The sequence below is a fragment of the Semicossyphus pulcher genome, unplaced genomic scaffold (genome assembly GCF_022749685.1).
Source record: "Semicossyphus pulcher isolate SPU_LCO1_2020_fin unplaced genomic scaffold, fSemPul1.0.p SCAF_13, whole genome shotgun sequence".
In the NCBI taxonomy this organism is placed as follows: domain Eukaryota; kingdom Metazoa; phylum Chordata; class Actinopteri; order Labriformes; family Labridae; genus Semicossyphus; species Semicossyphus pulcher.
Genome location: NW_027211637.1, coordinates 25,737,495 through 25,758,544, shown reverse-complemented (window position 1 = coordinate 25,758,544; position 21,050 = coordinate 25,737,495). Strand labels below are relative to the sequence as shown.

Below are 21,050 nucleotides of genomic sequence, written 5' to 3'. Positions count from 1 at the left end.
GGGCAGGGCTGAACACAACATCGGTGACAATGAAGACAGATGTGCGTGTAGTCACACACACATCTGTAAATTACCCTAATTACGGTATATTTTGACAATAGTACATTGACCAGAGAATATATTTGTTGCTCACGTTAACTGAAGTCTGTATGACAAACACCGCTTTGTTTAAAATCAGTCTCCATTTAAGACAACAAAGAGGAATTTATCAAATGTGATGTAACATGTGATAGCTATCAGCAGTCACCGTGCAGATTTGCAAAGTATATCTGTCTCCATACTTACTTACCTACCATATTACTGTATAATATAGCAAAGTATGTTTATTTAGGAATAAGCTAACACTCAGCAGGAAAACCTCAATTATGCAGAGGTTCTGCCTGTAGTGCTGAAAGTAATCCACAAGGTGGCAGCTTTGTACCTGCGATGAATTAACCCTTAAAAATAACTCCACATACAGTATACTTTTAAAGTTAAATTTGTCCGTGTATTTTTTATATACCAAATATCTAAATCCTGAGAAGAATATCATTTGAAGTGACAATTTTGAATACTGTTTTCTGTTTTTAATATTCGCCAAATATTTTCTTCAATTTCAATGTATATATTTTTGGCATTGTCTATTTTGGATATCTGTTTATTGATATTATTTAGTTGCAGCTATTTTGCTATTTCCACTCTACTTTTATTGTTACAACTGCGCAACAATTTCCTTTTCGTTTTATCTCACTTCATCTTCTAATCAACCTGCTGATCAGTAGGTGTTGACGCTGTTTTGATTGGAGTGGCCTAAGATATAATTTCTGTCTCCACTTCGGTCCACCTGAATCTAACATTAAGGTATCTTACAGTGTATTAAATCCATGTTTTTACCTTAAAAATTAATACCACAGAATAGCCATACAAATGTACAAATCTTCCATGCTTCATTCTGTAAGTCTTCAAAAAGTAAGATGACCAACAGTTGAGGATTATGGGCCCGACACGCCACTCCCTGGACACGCCCCTGTTGTGGATCTTTGAGATAAGTAGATGGGAGATGTAGAAAGGTAGAAAGCTCTCTATGAAATAGGAAGGTTAAAGTAGCCTGTATTCATTTTACTCAGTGATTTCTAGTGTTGAGAATTATTATTACAACCATTTGATAGCAATCAAAGCAATCAATCAAATAATGATTTTAGAAATGATGACAAACGTGATGAAACACTTTACGTTTTAAGACGAAAAAAAGTAAAAGGGTAGGACTTCCGTGTATTGTCAATGTGTTTTATTTTGGAAATGATGACCGGAAGTCATTAACAAATTGAGTTAGTCAGTCCGTGTGCACTCCTCCTCTGCGCGCATTTTAGTTTTCAGTTTTCAGGATGGAGAGGAGCCAGTCGGATCTCTTCAGGGACCTGTGAGCAGCAGCTGAGTTCAAACGCTTTTCAACGTAGTCTTGGACATTATGATCGTCTTGAGCTGAAAAAGCTGCTTTTTTTACTTTTTCCCCACTAATTCAAAGACAACAGTCAGAATGAACAGAGACGCAGACAAGGACGCAAAGGCTGCGCTCCGGAGCCAGAAACAACCCAGGACGCAGCAGCAGGTTTCTGCGCAGAAGAAGAAGAAGAAGGATCCCTCTCTTAAGGATGAAATCTCCAAAGACTCAAAGTCAGGGAACGACTGTGGGAAGGAGATTAAAACAGCGGTAGTGCAGGGGAAACGTGCAGAGAAAGTGTCCTCAGGTGCCACGGTGGAGAGTGAGGGGAGCCCCGCTGCGCAGAGGAAACTGTCCGACGCCAGTAACGCTTCAGAGGACCTGAGCAAAGACTCCGGCTGCCTGTCCGGGAAACTCTCCTCCTCAGACAGTAGCTCAGAGATCTCCGACTGCCCCTCCGAGGGCAACAAGCAGGACACTCCGAGCTGTGACAGTGAGTTAAGCTGGATCGACGGGAGAGCTTACGTGGGGCCGGACAGTGAGGGCAGTGGAGACGGGAAACCGTGCGTAAAAGCAGCCAGAGAACCCTGCGCTCTGCAGCCTGATGCTACCGGAGGGGGAATCGGTTTGTTCAACTCCTCTGGGACGTTTTTTGACCTCATAATGGGGGAGACAACCGACGATTTAGTGAGGGAGGTGGACGATTTGAGATCAGAGAACGAGTATTTAAAAGTAAGTGTTCATTTAATTTGTTTAATGTAGTTTGCATGGTAACTCTCTCTCTCTTTCAGCTAATTTTCCACATCTCTGTTCGTTCGTTCGTTTGTTTGATTTCTTAAAAGAGGCCTTCAGACTGAACACCAGAGGGATTTTCTGTAATGCTCCTGTCAATCTTAATTAGAGAAGGCAAGTGAGGAGACGCTCTCACGCTCGAATCAAAAGTCAACAGTCACTACTGACATACCTGTTTAGCATTGTCTGTTGTATTTTCCATGTTATGTTGAACTAAATGAAAGTATTTGCAGTAATTGCAGCTTTGAACGTGCTGTCTGTTGGGGTGACTTTGCCTCTTTTAACGGTGGATTTAAAAGAAGGAAATGACTGAACTAAAAACACATTCATCTGGTTATTGACATTTATTTGAGCTGTGATTTATTGTTTGTACGGAGAGTAAAGGAGACAGCTGTGCCCTCCCTTTAATGTGTAAGACTTGCTTTATAAATAATGTTTGGTATGTCATTTGAGCAGTGTGTTGCTGTTTTTACAGTAAGAAGAGTCACTAAAACTAACCCAGACTGCCCTGTTGGAGGTTTGATTCATACATCTGTCACTAACAGAATTTTATAAACTGTGGAGCTTTAAAATAAAGCTTCAAAATTCAAAATCAAAGTAGCAGGTTCAGAGAAATCCTGTGTGTCTGACCTTAAACACTGGCTCCCTCATTTCCCATAAGTAAGCTGGATTGCATTCCTCATCAGCCCCTCATGATGACATCACTATGACTCCTCTTGCAAAAACAAGACACTATGCTCGTGGTGTTCATGGGTTAGTTAACTGAAACCAGTGAAATGCTCCTTAGTGTTTTAATTGATTCGAAAGAAAATGATTGACTGCGATGTACCCTTCCTCTCGCCCAATGACAGCTGGGATAGGCTCCAGCTCCCCCTGAACTGGATAAGTGGTATAGATGGATTGATGTCCCTGTAAGGCAGAAAGTGGATCTTTAACCATTTTCGGTTATTATATTTACCTACCTTATACTCTGTATTAGATATTAATTACCTGCAAAGATAGATCTTTCACAGTTGTGCGCCTGTGTTGTTTGTCGCAGGATGAGGTGGAGGAGCTTCGCTGTGAGATGCTGGAAATGCGCGACATGTTCCAGGAGGAGGAGGTGTACCAGCTGCAGGAGCTGCGGCTGCAGCTGGAGCAGGCCAACAAGACCTGCCGCATCCTGCAGTACCGCCTCCGCAAGGCCGAGCGCCGCAGCATCCGAGTGGCTCAGACGGGACAGGTGGACGGTGAGCTGGTCAGGAGCCTGGAGCACGATATCAAGGTCAGAGGTCATCTCCCTTTGCATTACAGTTCCTCTGTCTGCTTCCTGTTTGTGTGCGGTCGTGTGGTCTTGTTAAAACTCAATCACCACCAACCAGTAAAAGCTCCTTCTCCTAAATTGGCTTTTGCCTGAGTCACAGCTGTTCCAGTTTCCAACATCAAAGTGAACATTTTCTGTCAGTCCCACAAAGCTTGTCCTCATTCGGCTCTCGGAGAAGTGATTGTGTTGTTCATACACGCTGGAGGACTGTAATCAGTTGACAGCAGCCTGAGTCAGGACCGCTCGCCGTGCTGGAAAAAACCTCCTCGCTGTTTTTCAGGGCCACAAAAATTTAATTAGTTTATAATGTCTTCATCGTGCATCCTGTTTATACTTTTGTCGTACGATGGTGTGATTATGTGGTGAGTTGTTCTCCATTAGTAGGTCGCACAAAAGCACAGTAATCTTAATCAGACTCCTGGCAGGTCGATAATGAGACTCTGTGGTGGCTGTGCGTGGCGGTGTTGAATTCCCGTCAGGCTCACCCCATAACTCCACTCATGACTTCCTGTCACAAGCTTTTCCGAGTAAAGTCTCTCACATTTTGCCAAACCAACTGCTGTAAAAAAAAAAACATGCTGCAGTAAGTCTTCATGAGAATAAAGATTTTCTTCTCAGCCTGATTTGAGCCTCGGCTGGATTATTGAGGGGCCAAAGAGAGAGCCATTCGAGGTAACTGCTACTAAAAAGATTTGAAAATGAGACGCGAAACTGGAACCACAAAGAGACTCAAAGCAAACACAAAGAGACACAAAACAAAGAGGTGCAACATAACCATAAAGAGATGCAATATTATTACAAAAAGACATGAAACCACTACAATGAGACCCAAAGGACCACAGAGACTAACGACAATCTACCACAAAGATGCAAAATAACAACATGTGCATGTAAAATGACGACAAAGAGACATAAAACAACCAAAAAGAAGCACAAATATTTAAAAGTGACGCAGAACTACCATAAAGATACACAAAATGACCCTAAGGAGATGCAAACCACTACAAAGATGCACAATTACCAAGTTAAATGACAAAAAAATTAACCAAAACGATCATAAAAAGCAGCAAAATGACCACTTACAGATGCAAAAGTACCACAAACAGACACAGAATGACTACAAAGAGATACAACATTAACCAAACACACACAACATGACCATAGATTCATTCAAAAATATCGATAAAAAAGACATAAAGAAACCTCAAAGACATTCAAACAACTACACAAAGATGCAGAACGTCCACAAAGGCACACAAAGAGATGAAGAGTTCATACAATGAGACAGAAACACAAAGAGATGCAAGATTCATGCAAATAAACCCAAAGCCAATATTAAGAGACACAACATGAGAACAAAGAGACACAAAGCCGATGCATGGAAGCAAAACTGCAACAAAGAAAAGTAAACTGACTAAAAAGAGACACAACACAACCATGAAGACTCTCACGATGGAGGGGTGTGGGCCCTCTAATATTTCTGCGCCCAGGGGCCCTCTGTCTCATTATCCCTCCATCATTGTGTCCACAATAACCCGCTGGATTGTCTTTGTTTGCAGGTTGCAAAGAGCGTGTCCCTGCGGCTGTACAACGAGCTGGAGGTGGTGCAGAAGAAGAATGCCCAGTTGGAGTGGGAAAATGAGATGCTGCGTGAGAAGACTCAGGAACAGGAAGTGGCCAAACAAGTGTTACAGGCTGAGGTGGAGAAAGCCCGAGAGGTGAGACATCGAGCAGAGCATCTACATAAACATTTAACATTTATGTTACTTGTGTTAAATCTCACTTAAAATGAAGTAAAAGCCTGAAACCTCCAGAGAACACAGGCTGGAAAAAGTTTTGCTTTCACTGAAGTAGGAGACATTTCTGTCCAGAAGGTTCGTTTCTGTCAAGATCAACTTTTACATGGCAAAACACAAATTATTTCACAAAGCAGAGTATGTGTGTAATTCAGATCAGAGTCTCAGCCTTAATCTTGACAGAAACATAAGCTGCCTCCGTCCCTCTCGTCGGGAATCCTTCTCTACATTTCTGCAGCTACACAGCTGCACCCATCCGGGCCAGTTGTCCCCCTGAAGTCAGGTGACACATGACCCTGGTGCCGCTCAACGATATGAGAGGAGGAGGGCACGGCCAGCAGCTGCCTGGTGCCGCGGCAGGGTGAAGCAGCCTGGTATGCTGAAGCCTGAACTCCAGGCACAGCTGATATCCTCGGACGGAGGGAAAAAAGCAGAGAGAGGGTGCAAGAGATTACAAAAATAGACTCTCTCTCTTTCTGCTTTTATTAAGCTAGGCTAAATCTGGATCAGCGTGTATTATGGCATTCATAGAGGCGGGCGTTTGTGCGCCGACATACTGACCTACAACCGTCCCCTGCACATGCTTGTATCAGACGGTGGTGACCACACCCTGACAGATTGAATTTCCAGTCCACCTTTTGTTCTTGCTGCCCTCTCCTGCCTCGATGGCTCCTGAGATAATGATCGCGCACTTCTAATCCAGGATTCGGTGCTTTGGCATGAGCTCAGTCTGGGCTACTCATCAGAGACAGCTGCTAGTCGCTTTGATCCCAGCAGGGAAATCCACTTAGATTACCTAATCTAGGAGCACAAAACACAGAGTGGATGCATGTGAAGGAGGGTGAGTTGTTTTCAGAGAGAGGACTTCAATAATGAGAGTCTATTTGTGCAAAAAATGCACTTTTATTCTGAAATGCAACACAAGCTCATCATCTTCATCAGCCATATTTCTTTCAGGCCACAGTATACAGTTTCTGTTCAGCCTACAGGCCCACTGACCTTGAATTGAAAAGACTGTCCTCCTCATGTTTGCCTCTTCTAGGCTGCAGAAGATGACTATTATTAACACAGTGGCATCCTGTCTAGTGTCTCGGAGCGAGACAATGGTGCCAGACAGAAGCTTACATTCCTCTCGTGCTTAGACTTAACAAATAAACTCACTCATGTAAGAGAAGGACAATGACGTGAGAAGAAGTTTGGTTTAAACCGTGGACAAATCGTAGGCATCTCTGAGAGAAGTTCAAGGGCTTGATGAACATTTGGGATTATATTTATTTAATGAAAAGTTTAAAATTTGGGGAAATACACTGAGAAAATAGATGCTACTCCCATGTCTGTCCGTTCAATGTTGAGCTAAAGACTTGAAAGGGGGAAACAGCTAGCCTAGCTCTGTCCTAAACTCACAAAAGCTATCTAAAGTTACTAATCAGCACGTTCGTTATATCTTATAGTAACTATCTATCGCAGAATGAGGTAACACAATGGTGATTGAGCCTATGGCCCACTGATGAAAGCCTTTGTTTGTTTGTTACAGACTGGGTGTCTGTGGTGACTTTCACGGTAAAACTCACAAGCGGTGGTCAGTTAGTGTCGTGTTTCCATCAGCCAGCAGTGGTTGGTCTGCCAGAGAGGGTAGGCGGAGCTAAGCAGCTGCTTTTCCGCTCTATGCAAGTGTTGCGAGTAAACAGTAATCTACTATGGCTGAACAAACAAAGAAAAGATGGATGACTACAGATACAACTTCAACAATAAGTGAAAATCCAAAGAATCAGAAACAAACTCGACGCTCAGATGAAGGCAAACAGTCTAAAAAGGAAAGCGACCGTCAGAGAGGAAAATCAAGAGTTACAACCGGAGCCAACCGTGGACGTCACACATGCGACACTGTCTGGATATCTGGGACGTGTGCTCCCGCAATTACCGTTTATCGCCAAAGACAACGAAGCTGAGATTTTCAAGATTAGCACTTGAAAGATTTTGGCAAACTGAATTCCAGGAAGTCGCTGCCCCTGGCCATGAAATAGTCCTGCACAAAACCTTGTAAAACTGCAAATACATTTTTAATTAGACAGCTAAAGAGGTGTTAGCTGTCTTTGGTCTTTACGCTAAGCTAAGTGTCACCTAGCTTGTAATAGAGCAGACAGATACGAGATTTGTAACCATCTTTTCATTAAACACAAACTGGCAAGACATTTTTAACTTTTGTTTGGTTTCTATTTGTTGATGCAAGTTGACCAATAAGCTTTGGGCACGATTTCATCGACCTCTATATGCTGCTGAAGTTGTTCAGCCAGGCGTCTATGATGTTTAAGAAATCCAAACATGTAATTTGGTCCTTTTTAAAACTACTCATGAATGACGAGATGCTCATTTGGATCTGTGTTTGTACATGTTGACTAACCTCTTCACCATGTTTTATTCCTCAGAGCACTCTGAAGAAGAAGAGTCTCCGATCAGCCGTCAGTAAAGCTGAGAAACGACTCTCACAACAGATTGAGGTTTGATATGTTTGTAACTCATGCGGCTGCATCTATGAAACATTGCATATTGCATTATACTTTATCGTCCTCGTCAGAATATTGATTGTCTTTTTGTCTGCCAAAAGGATGACAGCGCAGATCTCAGGTGCCAACTCCACTTTGCCAAAGAGGAATTAGCTCTCATGTGCAAGAAGCTCACCAAATTGGTATCAGAAAGTGAGGCAATGCGGGAGGAGCTGGCCAAATACCGCTCAGCCTATGGTGACGTAGACGCCAACCAGTTGCCCGAAGGCAAACGGCACTCCGCACGCGCCAGGGAGGCAGAGGTCAAAGTTCACCTGAAACTGGTGGAAGAGGAGGCCACGCTCCTGAGCAGGCGCATCGTTGAGCTTGAGGTGGAGAACCGTGGACTGCGAGCAGAAATGAGAGACCTGAGAGAGAAAACAGGAAGAGAAGGAGGGGAAGAGGAAGAAGAAGAGAGTCGAGACGTGTTGGAGGAGAATCAGTCAGCTTCCACACAGGCGAAGGACAAAGGAAAAGGATGCAAAATGTACGAGAAGAATCGGGATAAGGACGCAGAAAAAAGTAAAAGAGATGTTGATAAATCTTCTCGTGGCAACCAATTGCGTACTGAAAGGACGACAAATGCTTGTCAGATTCCTCGAGAGGGTCCTGTGGGCGGTGAGTGGGACCCTTCAGACACACCTGACAGTGATTGCAACAAAAAACTTGACGGAGGTCTCAAAGGACTGACCGTGAAGGACTACGAGACTCTTCTACTACTCAGAGATCATTCCTGCATTTTGAGTTCGGCCATCCAGCTCCTGACGGTGCCACCGAAAAATGGCCACTCCTCATCCCCCTCCAGTGCTTTTACCTCTCCTACAGAGGGGGAACTGAACGGCAAAGCACAGAAGATATTCCCACCAGGGCCTTTGAACGAAGCGTTGGAGCTTCTACAGGCCATGCTGTTGGCTTTCATTGGGAGGCTGGAGATGGTTTTAACGGGGGAAGATTCAGGCAAACTCTCCGCTCACAAGGACGGACATGTTTGGGATTCCAACTCTTTGTCCTTTCTCTCTGGAGTCTGCCCAGATCATGACGTGGATGCTCTGAATAAGCAGGGGCGTGCAGAAGATCTACGCACCAAGGAGGTCAAGGAGAAGGAGAAACAAATGGGACAAGCAACTTCCTTTCAGTCAGACCTCATCAACAGCTGCAGGGATCAGAAGATGCGACTTTCCTTGCAGATCCTGTGGGTCGTCCATCAGTGGTGTCAAGTCAGAGGACCTGGGCTGGAGGGGAAAGAGGTAGAATGAAACTGTGTATTTATTTAAGACTAAAGGACACATCTTAAATAACTAAAAATAACTCTATTGTTTCCATTCAGGGTAAAGACAAAACCATCTCTGTCCTGCGGGGGTTGTTGCAGGACCTCAGTGCTGAGCTTCGGGATGATCCAATTGAATTTGGCAGAGAAGCCAACGCCACACAAGGCAAGGCAGATGAGGTAAGGATCGTGTTTACCCTTCAAGCATGTGCCCCCCCCTGTGTGTGAGTCTGTGTGATACAGCAGGAAGTCCTGCCGATGATCCGTCTCCCTGGCCACAAGTGGTCCTGACGCTCAGTTCAACAAGCATCATGAAAAGACTCATGCCAGAGTATTTAGGCTAATCTCTTGTAGGGGCTGCGGCCAAACAGGACAGGCATGTTGAAATCTACTGCATGAAAACACACTGCTGATTCTCTGCATTGTCAGGACCTGCTGCATGCACCAACAGTCTTCTCAAAGACAGAGATACAACCACTTCTTGATTGTTTCCTCTTGCTAGGTCCGATGCAAAAAAACGTAATCCAACATTTGAGTCATTGCCACTGAACTGTCGGTGTGGCCTTCGCACAGCATGTCTGAAAATCTGCTTTGAGGAGACGGATTTATTTCTTTAATGGTGGTTTTTGCTCCTTATCCCACCGGCTAGACAGTAATCCCTCCTTTCCTCAGAGGCACATTTGGTTTGCCATGAAAGACCAAGACTCAGTCCTCTGCAGCCATGCGAGCAGCCTTGTAACCTAACAGGGAGTGATGCTTTAAGCTGAATGCTAATGTTAGCATGCTTGTGATGAATGGTAAATGGTAAATGGACTGTACTTATATAGCGCTTTTCTAGTCTTTGCGACACTACATGTCACATTCACCCATTCAAACACACATTCATACATTATATGAAAGGCAGAGGTATGCTACGTAAAGTTGGTCAGTCAGTTATCACATTCATTGCGGGAGCAATTTGGGCTCCAGTGTCTTGCCCAAGGACACTTTGACATGTAGCCTGAGAGAGCTAGGGATCAAACCTCCGACCTTCCGATTATAAGACAACCGACTCTACCACTGAGCCACAGCCGCCCCAACAATGCTAACGTGCTGATGCAGCGTTAATGTCATATAAAACTTACTGTAGTTATGATTGCTGACTTATAAATGGCATTGACGTTAATGTCCAGTCCCGTCATAGACTGTATAGAAAGTTATATCACTCATTGCTTTGTAACTTCTCTTTTCAAGATTTAAATCGGAATTTTTGCCATCGCCATCTTGGTTTTTGGAGCCAGTGACCATAGTAGGTCAAGAGGGTGGATGTGTAGAGCGGATTAGTAAAAACAAATTTATCAAAGCTATACCTGCCTGTTAATCCTTCCATCCATTATCTATACCGCTTATCCTGTTCAGGGTCGTGAGGGGCCCCCTGACACATAGAGACAGACAACCTTTCGCACTCACACCCACGGGCAATTTAGAGTCACCAATTAACCTTGCAAGCATGTCTTCGGACTGTGGGAGAATGCCGGAACGCACGCATGCACGAGGAGATCATGCAAACTCCGCAAAGAAAGGCCCACCCTGCAAGTGACCTTTAGCTGTGAGGCAACACCGCTAACCACCGTGCAACCCCCTGTTAATCCTTTAAAGGGCAAATTATGGATTTAACAACAGTGCTGAGGTTCTGTTGGTGGTAGCTAACCAGAGTCGGCTGAAGAGATTGACTCGCTTTAAGAACCAGCTTCAAGTGGCTGCTCGAGGAACTGCAGTTTTTGGAGCTTCCGTGTTAACTTCATTTTTTAAGTCAGACATCTGAGTTGGTGCTAAATAAGACCAATGTAGATGACTCACATAAACAGAAGACTTTCCTTCAGTGTTATTAAGCCCTGATTTAATGGTCTTGTGTCATGCTGTCAATGCACAGTATCTTACTCCACACACAACCACCTCTGTGAGTTGCAAGTTGTAAACATGGGGAATATTTCCCATTTGATGCTGATGTGCAGTAATGTTAAGCATCTTCATTATCTCAGGGTTTTGTGTTTATCAGCATTAAACACAAAATGTCATTAGCATTGAACATTTTGTTACTGGATGAAAGCGAGTACTTAGCTAGCCAATAGCTGTTGAGATGTATCACTAAAAACCTCAAATGTCAACCTCATGGTGGCGCTGGATAAAAAGTCAGGTGATCACTGAATACATTAAGATTCATCATCTGGGGAATGTCCTTGTCAAAATGTCATGCCAGTCCATCCAATAGTTATCCAGGTGTTTCAGTCCGGAGTTCAGGAACATGATCTGACTAATCCTTGTTGGTTTCTGTCTCTGCTCAGGGTGCCGTCAGCAGTATGCTCAAGGAGAAGCGACACTCTGAAGCCGACAGGTCAGTGTCTTTTTCACATCTTGTGCATTTTGTTCCTGAGCTCACTGAGGCCATATTTCATGTATCACCTGCTGTTTTCACAGAACTTGCAGCTCCACGATGAGAAGGCGGCAGTTTCCTCCACACAGCTGTAAGAAGAAGAACTGGCGCTACGTGTGCCAGGAGGCCGCCCAGCTGGACCGAGAGGACCCCGTTAAGACGTGGGACCATCTAATCATGCCGCTCAGCTTCCCTGATGTCGACTTTGAGCAGATGTCCCTGGAGAGGAGCCACACCGCCCCCGAGAAGTCGTCCTTCCGTATCTACTACAGCCCCCCGTCGGCACGCAGAGTCCAGCTGGCTCAGCTGAAGCAAAGCCCCGTCACAGACAGAGAGTCTTTCAACTCTGCGTCTCCCTGGTGCACGCCGCTGACCTCCTTCTCTCAGCTCTGTCTGGGCTCAGCTAATAATCTGAGCGACGACATGAAGGAAATGACGGCCAGCTGGAAGCAGGCGGTGCAGGGCGGCTCGCAGGAGACGAGAGGGAGACAACAGGGGCGATGGCAGGACGCAGCCTGCTCGTGTCCTCAGACCCACATGAAGCCTCAGATGGTGAGTGTGGGTCTGCAGACGGAGGGGACACACGGGTCAGCCACTATGAGAAGCAGTCCATCCCGAGTCCAGAGCCCCTCTCTGGCCTCCGCCCGCTCTCACCACATCTCCACGTCACTGGATGGGTCACCAAGCAGAGTCGGGAGGTCCCGAACCTCCACGTCCTCGCCTAAACTGTACCGGAGACACTCTGCATCCAGTGCATCCTCTCCCCCCTCATCTACCAACATGAGCTCCTCCTCCTCAACCCAGTCTACCTCCAGAGATCGAGCTTTGTGGAATATGAGTCATCAGAGCCACACCGGCCTCTCGTGGACCAGACAAACCAGTCTCAGAGGACAGAGCCAGAGCCCTGTTAACAGCACCAAGCCTCCCAGCAAACCTGCAGGCGCCAACCGTTATGGCATGGTGACAGAGTTCCTGCGCAGGGTGAGCGGCCGGGTGGACAAACCAGCGCCGGGGTCCGGGCAGAAGACGAAGAGCGGGCTGAAGAACCTGGAACGAGTTCCGACGAGGCCTTCCGCTAATCCGCTGCACAGGGCCGACAGCGTGACGAGGATCGTCAACCAGAGGTTCATGAAGCAGAGAGAGGAGGCCGGTCGGGCCCAGAGGGAGGAGAAGGGGGGCAGCCTGAACCACAGCGTCCGGAACAGCCAAAGTACCTCCACCTCAGAGGTGAGTGGACAACATGACCCTCAGCCAAACCCATGTTAGGTTAGGGTTACCTGTAAAATACACAGTTTTCTGAAGGTCTTATTCTGTTCTTATCCTGTATTTAGGTCACATTTTCAGGTTACCAAAATATGTATTTTGTCTTTTTTTTTTTACCTTTTCCAGCGCTGACTGCGGTTAATCACGGTTACAATGGCAGTCATTAAGTTGGATTCCAGTCAATCCTATGTGTAAGCTTTAGGACTCTATCATGCTAGCATTGGACTACTGCAGCATCGTCGGACACCTGATGGATAGCTAAAAAGAAAGACTGATGCAGCAGGAACACTTGTATTGATGCCTGTGTTGCACAAAATGCAACCGTACTGCCACAGTTCAGTAGTTGATTCGGCTATGTTATGCTAGCAGCGGCTAATGTAGCATCGGGTCACGAGCCTCAAGAAGAGATGAGGAGCCACACGGGCCTCATTAAGTCTCATCTTTCTAACTCCAGACTCTCAGATGGGTTCATACTCATTTTCAAACTTGTAGTTTTACTTTAATTAACCAAATTTGGCAACACAAGGCCTGTTCACTGATTTGAAATAAATGGAGGTCGCCATTTTCTTTTTGATTTTCCAGACAGACGACATGTCTCTTTTCTGATGCGAGTTGAATTCCACCAGTGAAGTTGAATCAATTCATATTAAACATGTCCTCTAATGCTTGATGACAAATCATTTCATGCATAAATTGAGTTATCCATAAACAGATTATTATTTAAAAACAAGTTATTAATCAAGCATGAATACTAGGCTACATGTTAGCTTGTTACGGCTTCTCAAATGTTTCGTATCTTTGCACAGTTTGGACGTGGGTGCATGTTTGGGTCAGGAAAAGAGGGGGCATTTTACTGACATTTTCTACACAAAATGTTAGCTCAATTGTTCCCCCCACTAAATGCAGAGTTGATCATGAAATTAACTCATTCAGTGTGTCAGTCTCATCTCAGTCCTCTTATCTCTTTTCTCTCTGACCAGGAAGGAAACTACGACTGCAGCTCCAGCAGCACGTTGACCTTCTGCTTCGCTCGACCGTCTCGCTCCTCCCACCGACAAACGTCAACCCCGAGCAAACTCCACCAACACAAACACTCACCTCCAGCGAGCACGGCCGGAGACTCCAACTGTGAGTGAGCGGGAGGAGAATCAGCAGCTACAGTGATACTTCAGGACAGCTGAGAGCGGTCAGAGCTGCGGGGGAAGGAATTTAGAATATCATCTATAAACGTAAACACTGCTGTAATGCAGGATGGTTGAACTGGGAGAACTGGTAGACTGTGTGTGGGGTGTTTTAGGAGGCCTCAGTCCTTATGTTTTATTATGGCTCACCTTCTTCTGCAGGCTTAATCTGCATTTCTATAACTATAAACTTTATGTTAAACTGATTTTGCACTTATATTGTAAACTTCAAACAAATTTTATATTATCTTTGTTGTATTTTGTAGAGAATAACCTCGTGTTTTATTGAATAAACTTCTACAATCTGATCTGTTTCAGTCACATCACCCTGAGGTCTGTAGATTTGATCCGAGCTGCAGAAACGTGTTCACTCTGCAGTGATCAGCAGGACGGGGTTTCTGGCTGTTGCGTCACACGCTGTAAAAAGAAAAAGTAACGGCTAAGTACTTAATGAGATAAGATTTCCTCGCGTGTCAGGAGCATCATCCCCTTTCTTCCCTCTCTGTCAAGACAGATTGTCTTGACTTTCACTCTCGCTGCAGCCAGAGCATCAACGATAAAGGAATTCATCACGCTCTTTTTGTTATATACTTTGTGAGTTTTGATTCGCAGTGTGAGAAAGGAGCTCAGATTTCCTCAGAGCGGAGACACTTTGTCTCTCCTCGCTGTGGTCAAGGACAGATCGAGCGGGTGGGTCACACAATCACACGTGTCATGTTTCTGCTGGCCCCACATGTTCATCCTCTACTGTTACACACACACACACGCACACGCACACACACACACAAAATAAAGTGGGTTACCTCCCAGTGGAGGGTCCTCTATTTAACTGTAACCCAGTTTCATGAAATTAGTGTAAAGGTGGCAAAAACAGGCAGAAACGAGGTCAGTAAACAACTTCAAACGTTAAATGTTTCTTTATTAAGATATGCTGGAAAACAAAGTTTGTTTACAGTTAAAAGATAAAAATCCAACAAATGGACGAGATCGAAACTGTACATGAGCTTTGTGTGTGTTGGGGGGGTGGGGACATTTGAGAACATGTACATCTGCAGGTATATCCAAAGTACTTTTTGAGCCGAATTAAACTAAATTAAACTAATTTAATATTTTGACTGAACAAATATAAAGTTTAATGTTTACATTTACAAATAGATGTTTTGGTTCAGGGAAAACATTTAGCTATAATACTTTTAAACTGGATTTTGTTCATCAAGACCATCCATACATGTAGGCTACACGTACTTGAGACATATTTCAACGGTTTCCAGTAAACACGGGAATATAAAAGGTAAGTCTATGATGTAGAAATGATTCAGTCAAACCTATTTAGATACAATAACAATAATGGTTTATAGCTTAAAAGTTTTGTCGATATCGGCACCTAATAGTGTACGTTTTCAAAGGTTCATGAGACAACTTGAGATCTCCAAATCATTGCTTAAAACACCTGAATTAATAATTGTGTCAGGCACATACAGTACACTGCACACAACAGCTTATTTAATTCCACTAACCACAGTATTACTTGGAGTTAAACCTAAATATTTCCCATATTTTCAGCTTAAAGATTTTTATGTTATTGTTGTAGTTGATAAAACTTTAAACATATTATCAGCAAAGTTTGCATGAAGCAATTCTACTACTTAAATTTACTTTAAGAAGTAGAAGATTTTTTTGTCAACCCACAAAGAAGCACTTAAAATAAAGATATAAGGCTTTCACAAAGGAGAAAAGGTATTTAAATTGACTGAAAAGTATTACAGAAATGCGATGTAGTAAAAAGTACATATAGTACATAAAGCACAGTACATATATAGCACGTATAGTGGAGTAGAACTGGGGTATATAGTCAGACAAAATGGAAATACTGGAGTACAGAGAAAGTCGAATTTGTGTTATACATTGTTTAGAGTTAATGTACTTTCACTACGGACCACAGGACATGCAGTACTGGAGCTTACCTGAGGGGGCGCTGCAGCAGCTGCTCCGCTGTTTCAGTCAGCTGTTTTCCTTCTTTGGTGACATTTGTTGATACCAAATAAAAGCTAAATCCGGAAGAACTCTTTCTGTCCATTATCTGTATTTAAAATCAGATGTTAGTGGATCAAATGTAACGTAAAACCGAGTTTAGATGGAGTCTGTTTACTTGAGGTTTGACTCGTATGACTTCGAGTCTGATCGGCGGTTTCAGGACGGACTGAAGACTTTAAACAGCAGCAGCAGAGACGAAACCAAAGTGCTGGATATGAAACTGTTTTTTTATAACAGGTAAGTGAAATGTTTGCAGCTTTAGTTTCTTATTTATTTTAGATAAGATATATTTAGCTCTGAATTGTCAGGACCTGTAAATTAACCTACACATATTACAAACATAAGTGTTTGAATTGTCAACACGCCACAGCTGCTAATTGTCTGTTATCTGTAGTTTCACACTTAAAAGTACAACTTTCTCTTGTTAAACTGGTGCATCCATTGTGTAGCAGCAACATAGTAGCTAAATAAACAAACTAAAGCAGTAACCAAGAACTATTTTAACTAACTAACTGCATACAAAGTTAAAATCAGCTCCAACAGGACCAGTTACAACGTCAAAATACTGCTTACATGTTAATGCATCAACTTTAAGTATTATTTGGATTGTTTTGATAATCTAGTATTGCTACTCTTACTCAAGAAAATGATCAGAAAACTTATTTCACCACTTGATATGAGGCAGCACATTTTTGGGTCAACTAATACTTGAATAAAAATGTAAGGGTTTCGTATATAGGCTTATGTTCAGGTTTTATATTTAGATTCTTACTTAAAATATTTGAACATAATGTCATGAAACTAAAGGAGATGATCCTTCCTGCTCTCCTGTCACCACCAGGTTTGTGGAGCCGATAGACCAGACCAGCTACAAACAGTGGAGCTCGTCTTCTCCTCGCCTGACACCGGTGGACTGCTGCCAGGAGGACAAGCAGCTGGACACAAGGACGCTTTCAGATTCAGAAAACAAGACAGCTGAAACATCCACAGAGAAGGAGGCAATGCAGCTTTCCTTTGCAGAGGTAATGAAACTGGTTCAAGAGGGTAAGGAAGTTCCTGGAGCGAAAAAACTGGACGTTAAACCGACCAACGAGAGTCCCACTCCTTCTCAGATGGACAGGAGACTGAAACCCTGGGAAAACTCATCACTTTCCAAGTGACCTTTTGCTCTTTAATGCACTGTGAACTTAAAAATAAATCTTTATTTTATAAAGGAAAAATTAAACAACATGACAAATTAATTTTATAATTAATAAAAAGGTGAAGTTGCTTAGGCGGGTCAGAGAGGTTGTGTAAAGAATAATAAAACGCTGACAGGGGCCATCATCTGCTCACTTTGCACTGTATTTTTCTATAATTTTCTGACGATACTGAAATACTTTTATTTACATTTCCATATGCAGGACAAACTGAGTGTTATTACACTTTGGTATGGCTGTTATTACTTGAATTAAAGCTCTGAGTACCTCTTCCACACAAGTTATAGTCTAAAAAAGGAATAATATGAGCAGCACAGTGGACATAATTTATGCAACTGTTGCGTCATGTTGCCCCTCTTTACCTTAAAGAGCAGCCGGCAGTATTGTAGTTCCTCTATCTGTAGTCCGTTCAGCTGCTCTATTGATTTTTTTATATATCGATAAATTTAAATGTGGTCTAAATAGTTGACACTTGATCCACAGATTGAACCAACTGTTTGATATGTTTTGATGTTATTTTGTGCTTCTGCAAAGCTACATTGATATTTCATAACCCATGTGAGATTAAAAAGCTATTGTTGCCTCCATATTGACCTATTCGTCTTTAACAGCAGCAGTAGTGACAGGATTGAGGTCCTCAGAGGCTCATTAGCTCAACACAAAGCCACTAATTCTCTCCAAGCGAGTCCCAAATGTCTAACTGCAGCAAAGTGGAGAGCAATGTCGACCTCTTGTGGTTAAAAATATGTGCTTTCATAAGTGAAGAATAAGGTGCACAGATTCTGCTCCATCAGTGTTTTTTGCAGCTCCAATTAGCTCCATGTTTTTAAAATTAAGTTGGAACATACCACGGTCTGGATGAATAATCTATTCTGATAGGCTGCAGTTGGTCATTTAAGTAAGGGATAATGTACAGTAAGCGGTTACAGCAGAATGGAACCACGACAGGGTGAGCAGAAGCAGGTCTTATCTCAGCCTGAAGAGATTCATCTTATTACGTGGCTACTTACTTACTTACCTACTTACTTATTACAGACATAAAAAAACAGGCGACACCTGCCTGAGTCGAACAATTTTATTCACTGCGACCTAACATGCCATTTGTTGTTTTCACAGAGTAAAGGTCTATACATCACACTTCTGTTCCCCTGCATCACTAAGTCATTCCTTAAAACAAACAGTTAAACAGTCAGAACAGTCACACAGTAAAACAACAGCCTACAAGAAAACACTACACTTTGAGCTGGTTCCAAAAAATAAACTAAACAAAACCGAAACCGAACTGTACATGCAAAGTTAGCACCGTTAGCGTAGCACCGTTAGAAATCCCAAACAATCAATAAATGAGGTAAAAATGATTCAGCACCACTATCTGAACTTTCAGTTAACATGATCCATTTGAGCGATAAAACAAAAACAGGTGATTGTACAATTGTAATGTAGAAACACCCGAACAGTACTGATGATATTTTAAAAGACTAACAAAAACTGTCAAAGATCAAACTCCACAAAGGTAAAAAACTGACTCAAACAGAGATTTATGCTGCATGATCAAACACACAAAAACAGATCACTGCTGACCATATTATTCACAATGAATAATTACTTTCATTGGTGATTAGTGATTGTACTGATTCTATTCTTGACTAATCAATTATTTGGTCAGTACATTCCCGAGAACAGTAAAAAAATAAAAAGTTCAAGGCTCACTGCTTCGTTTTAATTACAAGCTTTTACCGAAGCTGTTGTCTTGTTAGACATGTTTGTCCTTTAATATGATGTCTTTTATTATCCTTTGAAGGCTGTGTCTAATGATTAAAGATCAATTTGTGATTATTGTTAAGATTACTTGATTAATCATTTAGTCTAAAAATAAATGCTCATCACAATTTTTCAAAGTGCCGTCTTCAAAAGGCGTCTTTCCTCCAACCAATACTCCAAAATTAAAAAACTCTTCATTAACTAACATACATGACAAAGAAGGCAATAACTCGTTTCAATTAGCAAATGTCTAAAAAGAATTAAAACAAACATTCAGCTATTGATTTTCTTTTGATCAACTAGTCGGTTAATCCTTGTTGCAGCTCCAGATCCCTTAAAGGAGCAATTTGCCCCTGGAAAAAAGCCACTGTCAGTGCTTACAGCTTCTCTGTAATGAGTAGAAGCAATAATATTTTAAACTGCCGCCATAGCTGTGGAGAAAGTTGTACAAACAGCTTGTGGTTTCGCCCGTTCTACATTCCTACAGCACCCAGCGTGCATTGCACCCCTCAAACGGCCCAGTGAGAGACGCTGTAGTGAAGTACTACTATTTTGCTGAGAGCGGTACAGAATCCGAAATACTACAGGAATATACCAGTGGACCATCTCAAAAATCTTCGGGGTCTGTAGTCTACATTTCAAACCTAGCGATTTTGAACGAGACATGACATCGGAGGCGGGCGTCCTAGACTGAGGAGATGTAGTTTAGCGAGCTCCCTGGCTCCCTCGCTATCCGCGAGCAGATAGCGTCCTCCAAAGGCACAGAGTGCTACAATAATGGCATTAGTTCCCCATAATAGCACAAGACTGAGGTTGAAAATTGGCGAACTGGCCCTTTAAGACATACGTCTCCTGCTTGTGGTAATGTACTTGTCACAGTAATGTTTAAAATATAAAAAAAACGTAGTTTGTTCTCATTGAAAGCCACAAAATATTTTTGGTTTTGTATAAATAATTTTTCTTTAAAACAGATAAAATGTCCGAACCAGTGAGGTCATTGTGGGACTAAAGTTGCTGGTGCACCACAGTAAGAAAGATGTCATTCTGATACAAAAGTGTTTCAAATGCAGATTTTCAAATTGGTGAATTAGCTCATAACAAGTCAAAACAATAACATTAATTACAGCTAACAGTGAACACGATGAGATGAGACCCTGGTAAAATTATACAATCAAACAATATAAAATCCCTATCATGCAGAAAGAAACAAAGTTAACATTTTTTACTTATTCATAAATAAATACAGGATATAAAAAGTGTAACTGCAGATTTGTAACCAGTAAAATCGTTGTTGAGGTAGAGACCTGGGGCCTGGACAAGAAGCAAGTTCAACGGCTCTCTTTGATCGTCTGGCTTCACTGAGTGACCCTGAACAAACAGGGTCATGAGGCTGGTGTTTATATATTATTATCCAAACAGGAAGAGCACGGATATTAAAACATGTTGCATGATGCATTTAAAAACAGTTACGGTTCCTTATTGCTGCCAGAGCAGAACGTCCAAATTAAGTGTAAAATGAATCAATGTAACCTGAAATAGTCACTTTAGTGTTTTTTAGCTTTGTTTTTGGTCTCCACCAACTCCTGGGGAGATATCTGTCTCATTATGCTAACTGGCTAGCTGCTAACTGTGTATCGTTTGGTGCTGAGCAGGACGCGTACAGTGTCCTGAAAACAGCTGCCTGTCAAGCCCAAACATGACGTGATAAGAGTGACGAGAGAGAACCAGAAGATGTTGGGGCCAGAAAACCAAAACAATTAGCTGAAGGGTGCGAGAAAAAGTCGAGCTTTTACATAAACATTTTACTGAGCTAATTTTAAAAAGTGAGTTCGAAACAATATTCAGCTATGATCACCTGACATTTGGCTGTTAATATGGTAACTATTAAAAGTCTTAATCTCACGTTTCTGTTCTGATCATGATTACCATGGTAGAGAAATTAACTTTACTGATCTATGTTATTATTTCATTGTAAACTGATGCAGGTTAGTAATCTATAAAAAGTTAACCAGCTTTGTGAAACTGGAAAACCTGAGTTAAGCCCAAAGACAGCTGGGTAACCATCGTCCTTGCTTCCT

General features: G+C 42.6%; 1 protein-coding gene across 1 annotated transcript; it reads left to right on the top strand.

The window, feature by feature from the left end:
• Nucleotides 1-1,516: 1,516 nt before the first annotated feature.
• Nucleotides 1,517-13,933, top strand: LOC138589390 (uncharacterized). Its single transcript, XM_069659652.1, has 9 exons — nucleotides 1,517-2,152; nucleotides 3,252-3,476; nucleotides 5,075-5,233; nucleotides 7,738-7,809; nucleotides 7,917-9,101; nucleotides 9,182-9,301; nucleotides 11,446-11,495; nucleotides 11,579-12,761; nucleotides 13,778-13,933. Exons 1-9 carry the CDS (start codon nucleotides 1,517-1,519, stop codon nucleotides 13,931-13,933), a joined length of 3,786 nt encoding a protein of 1,261 aa, XP_069515753.1.
• Nucleotides 13,934-21,050: the final 7,117 nt, after the last annotated feature.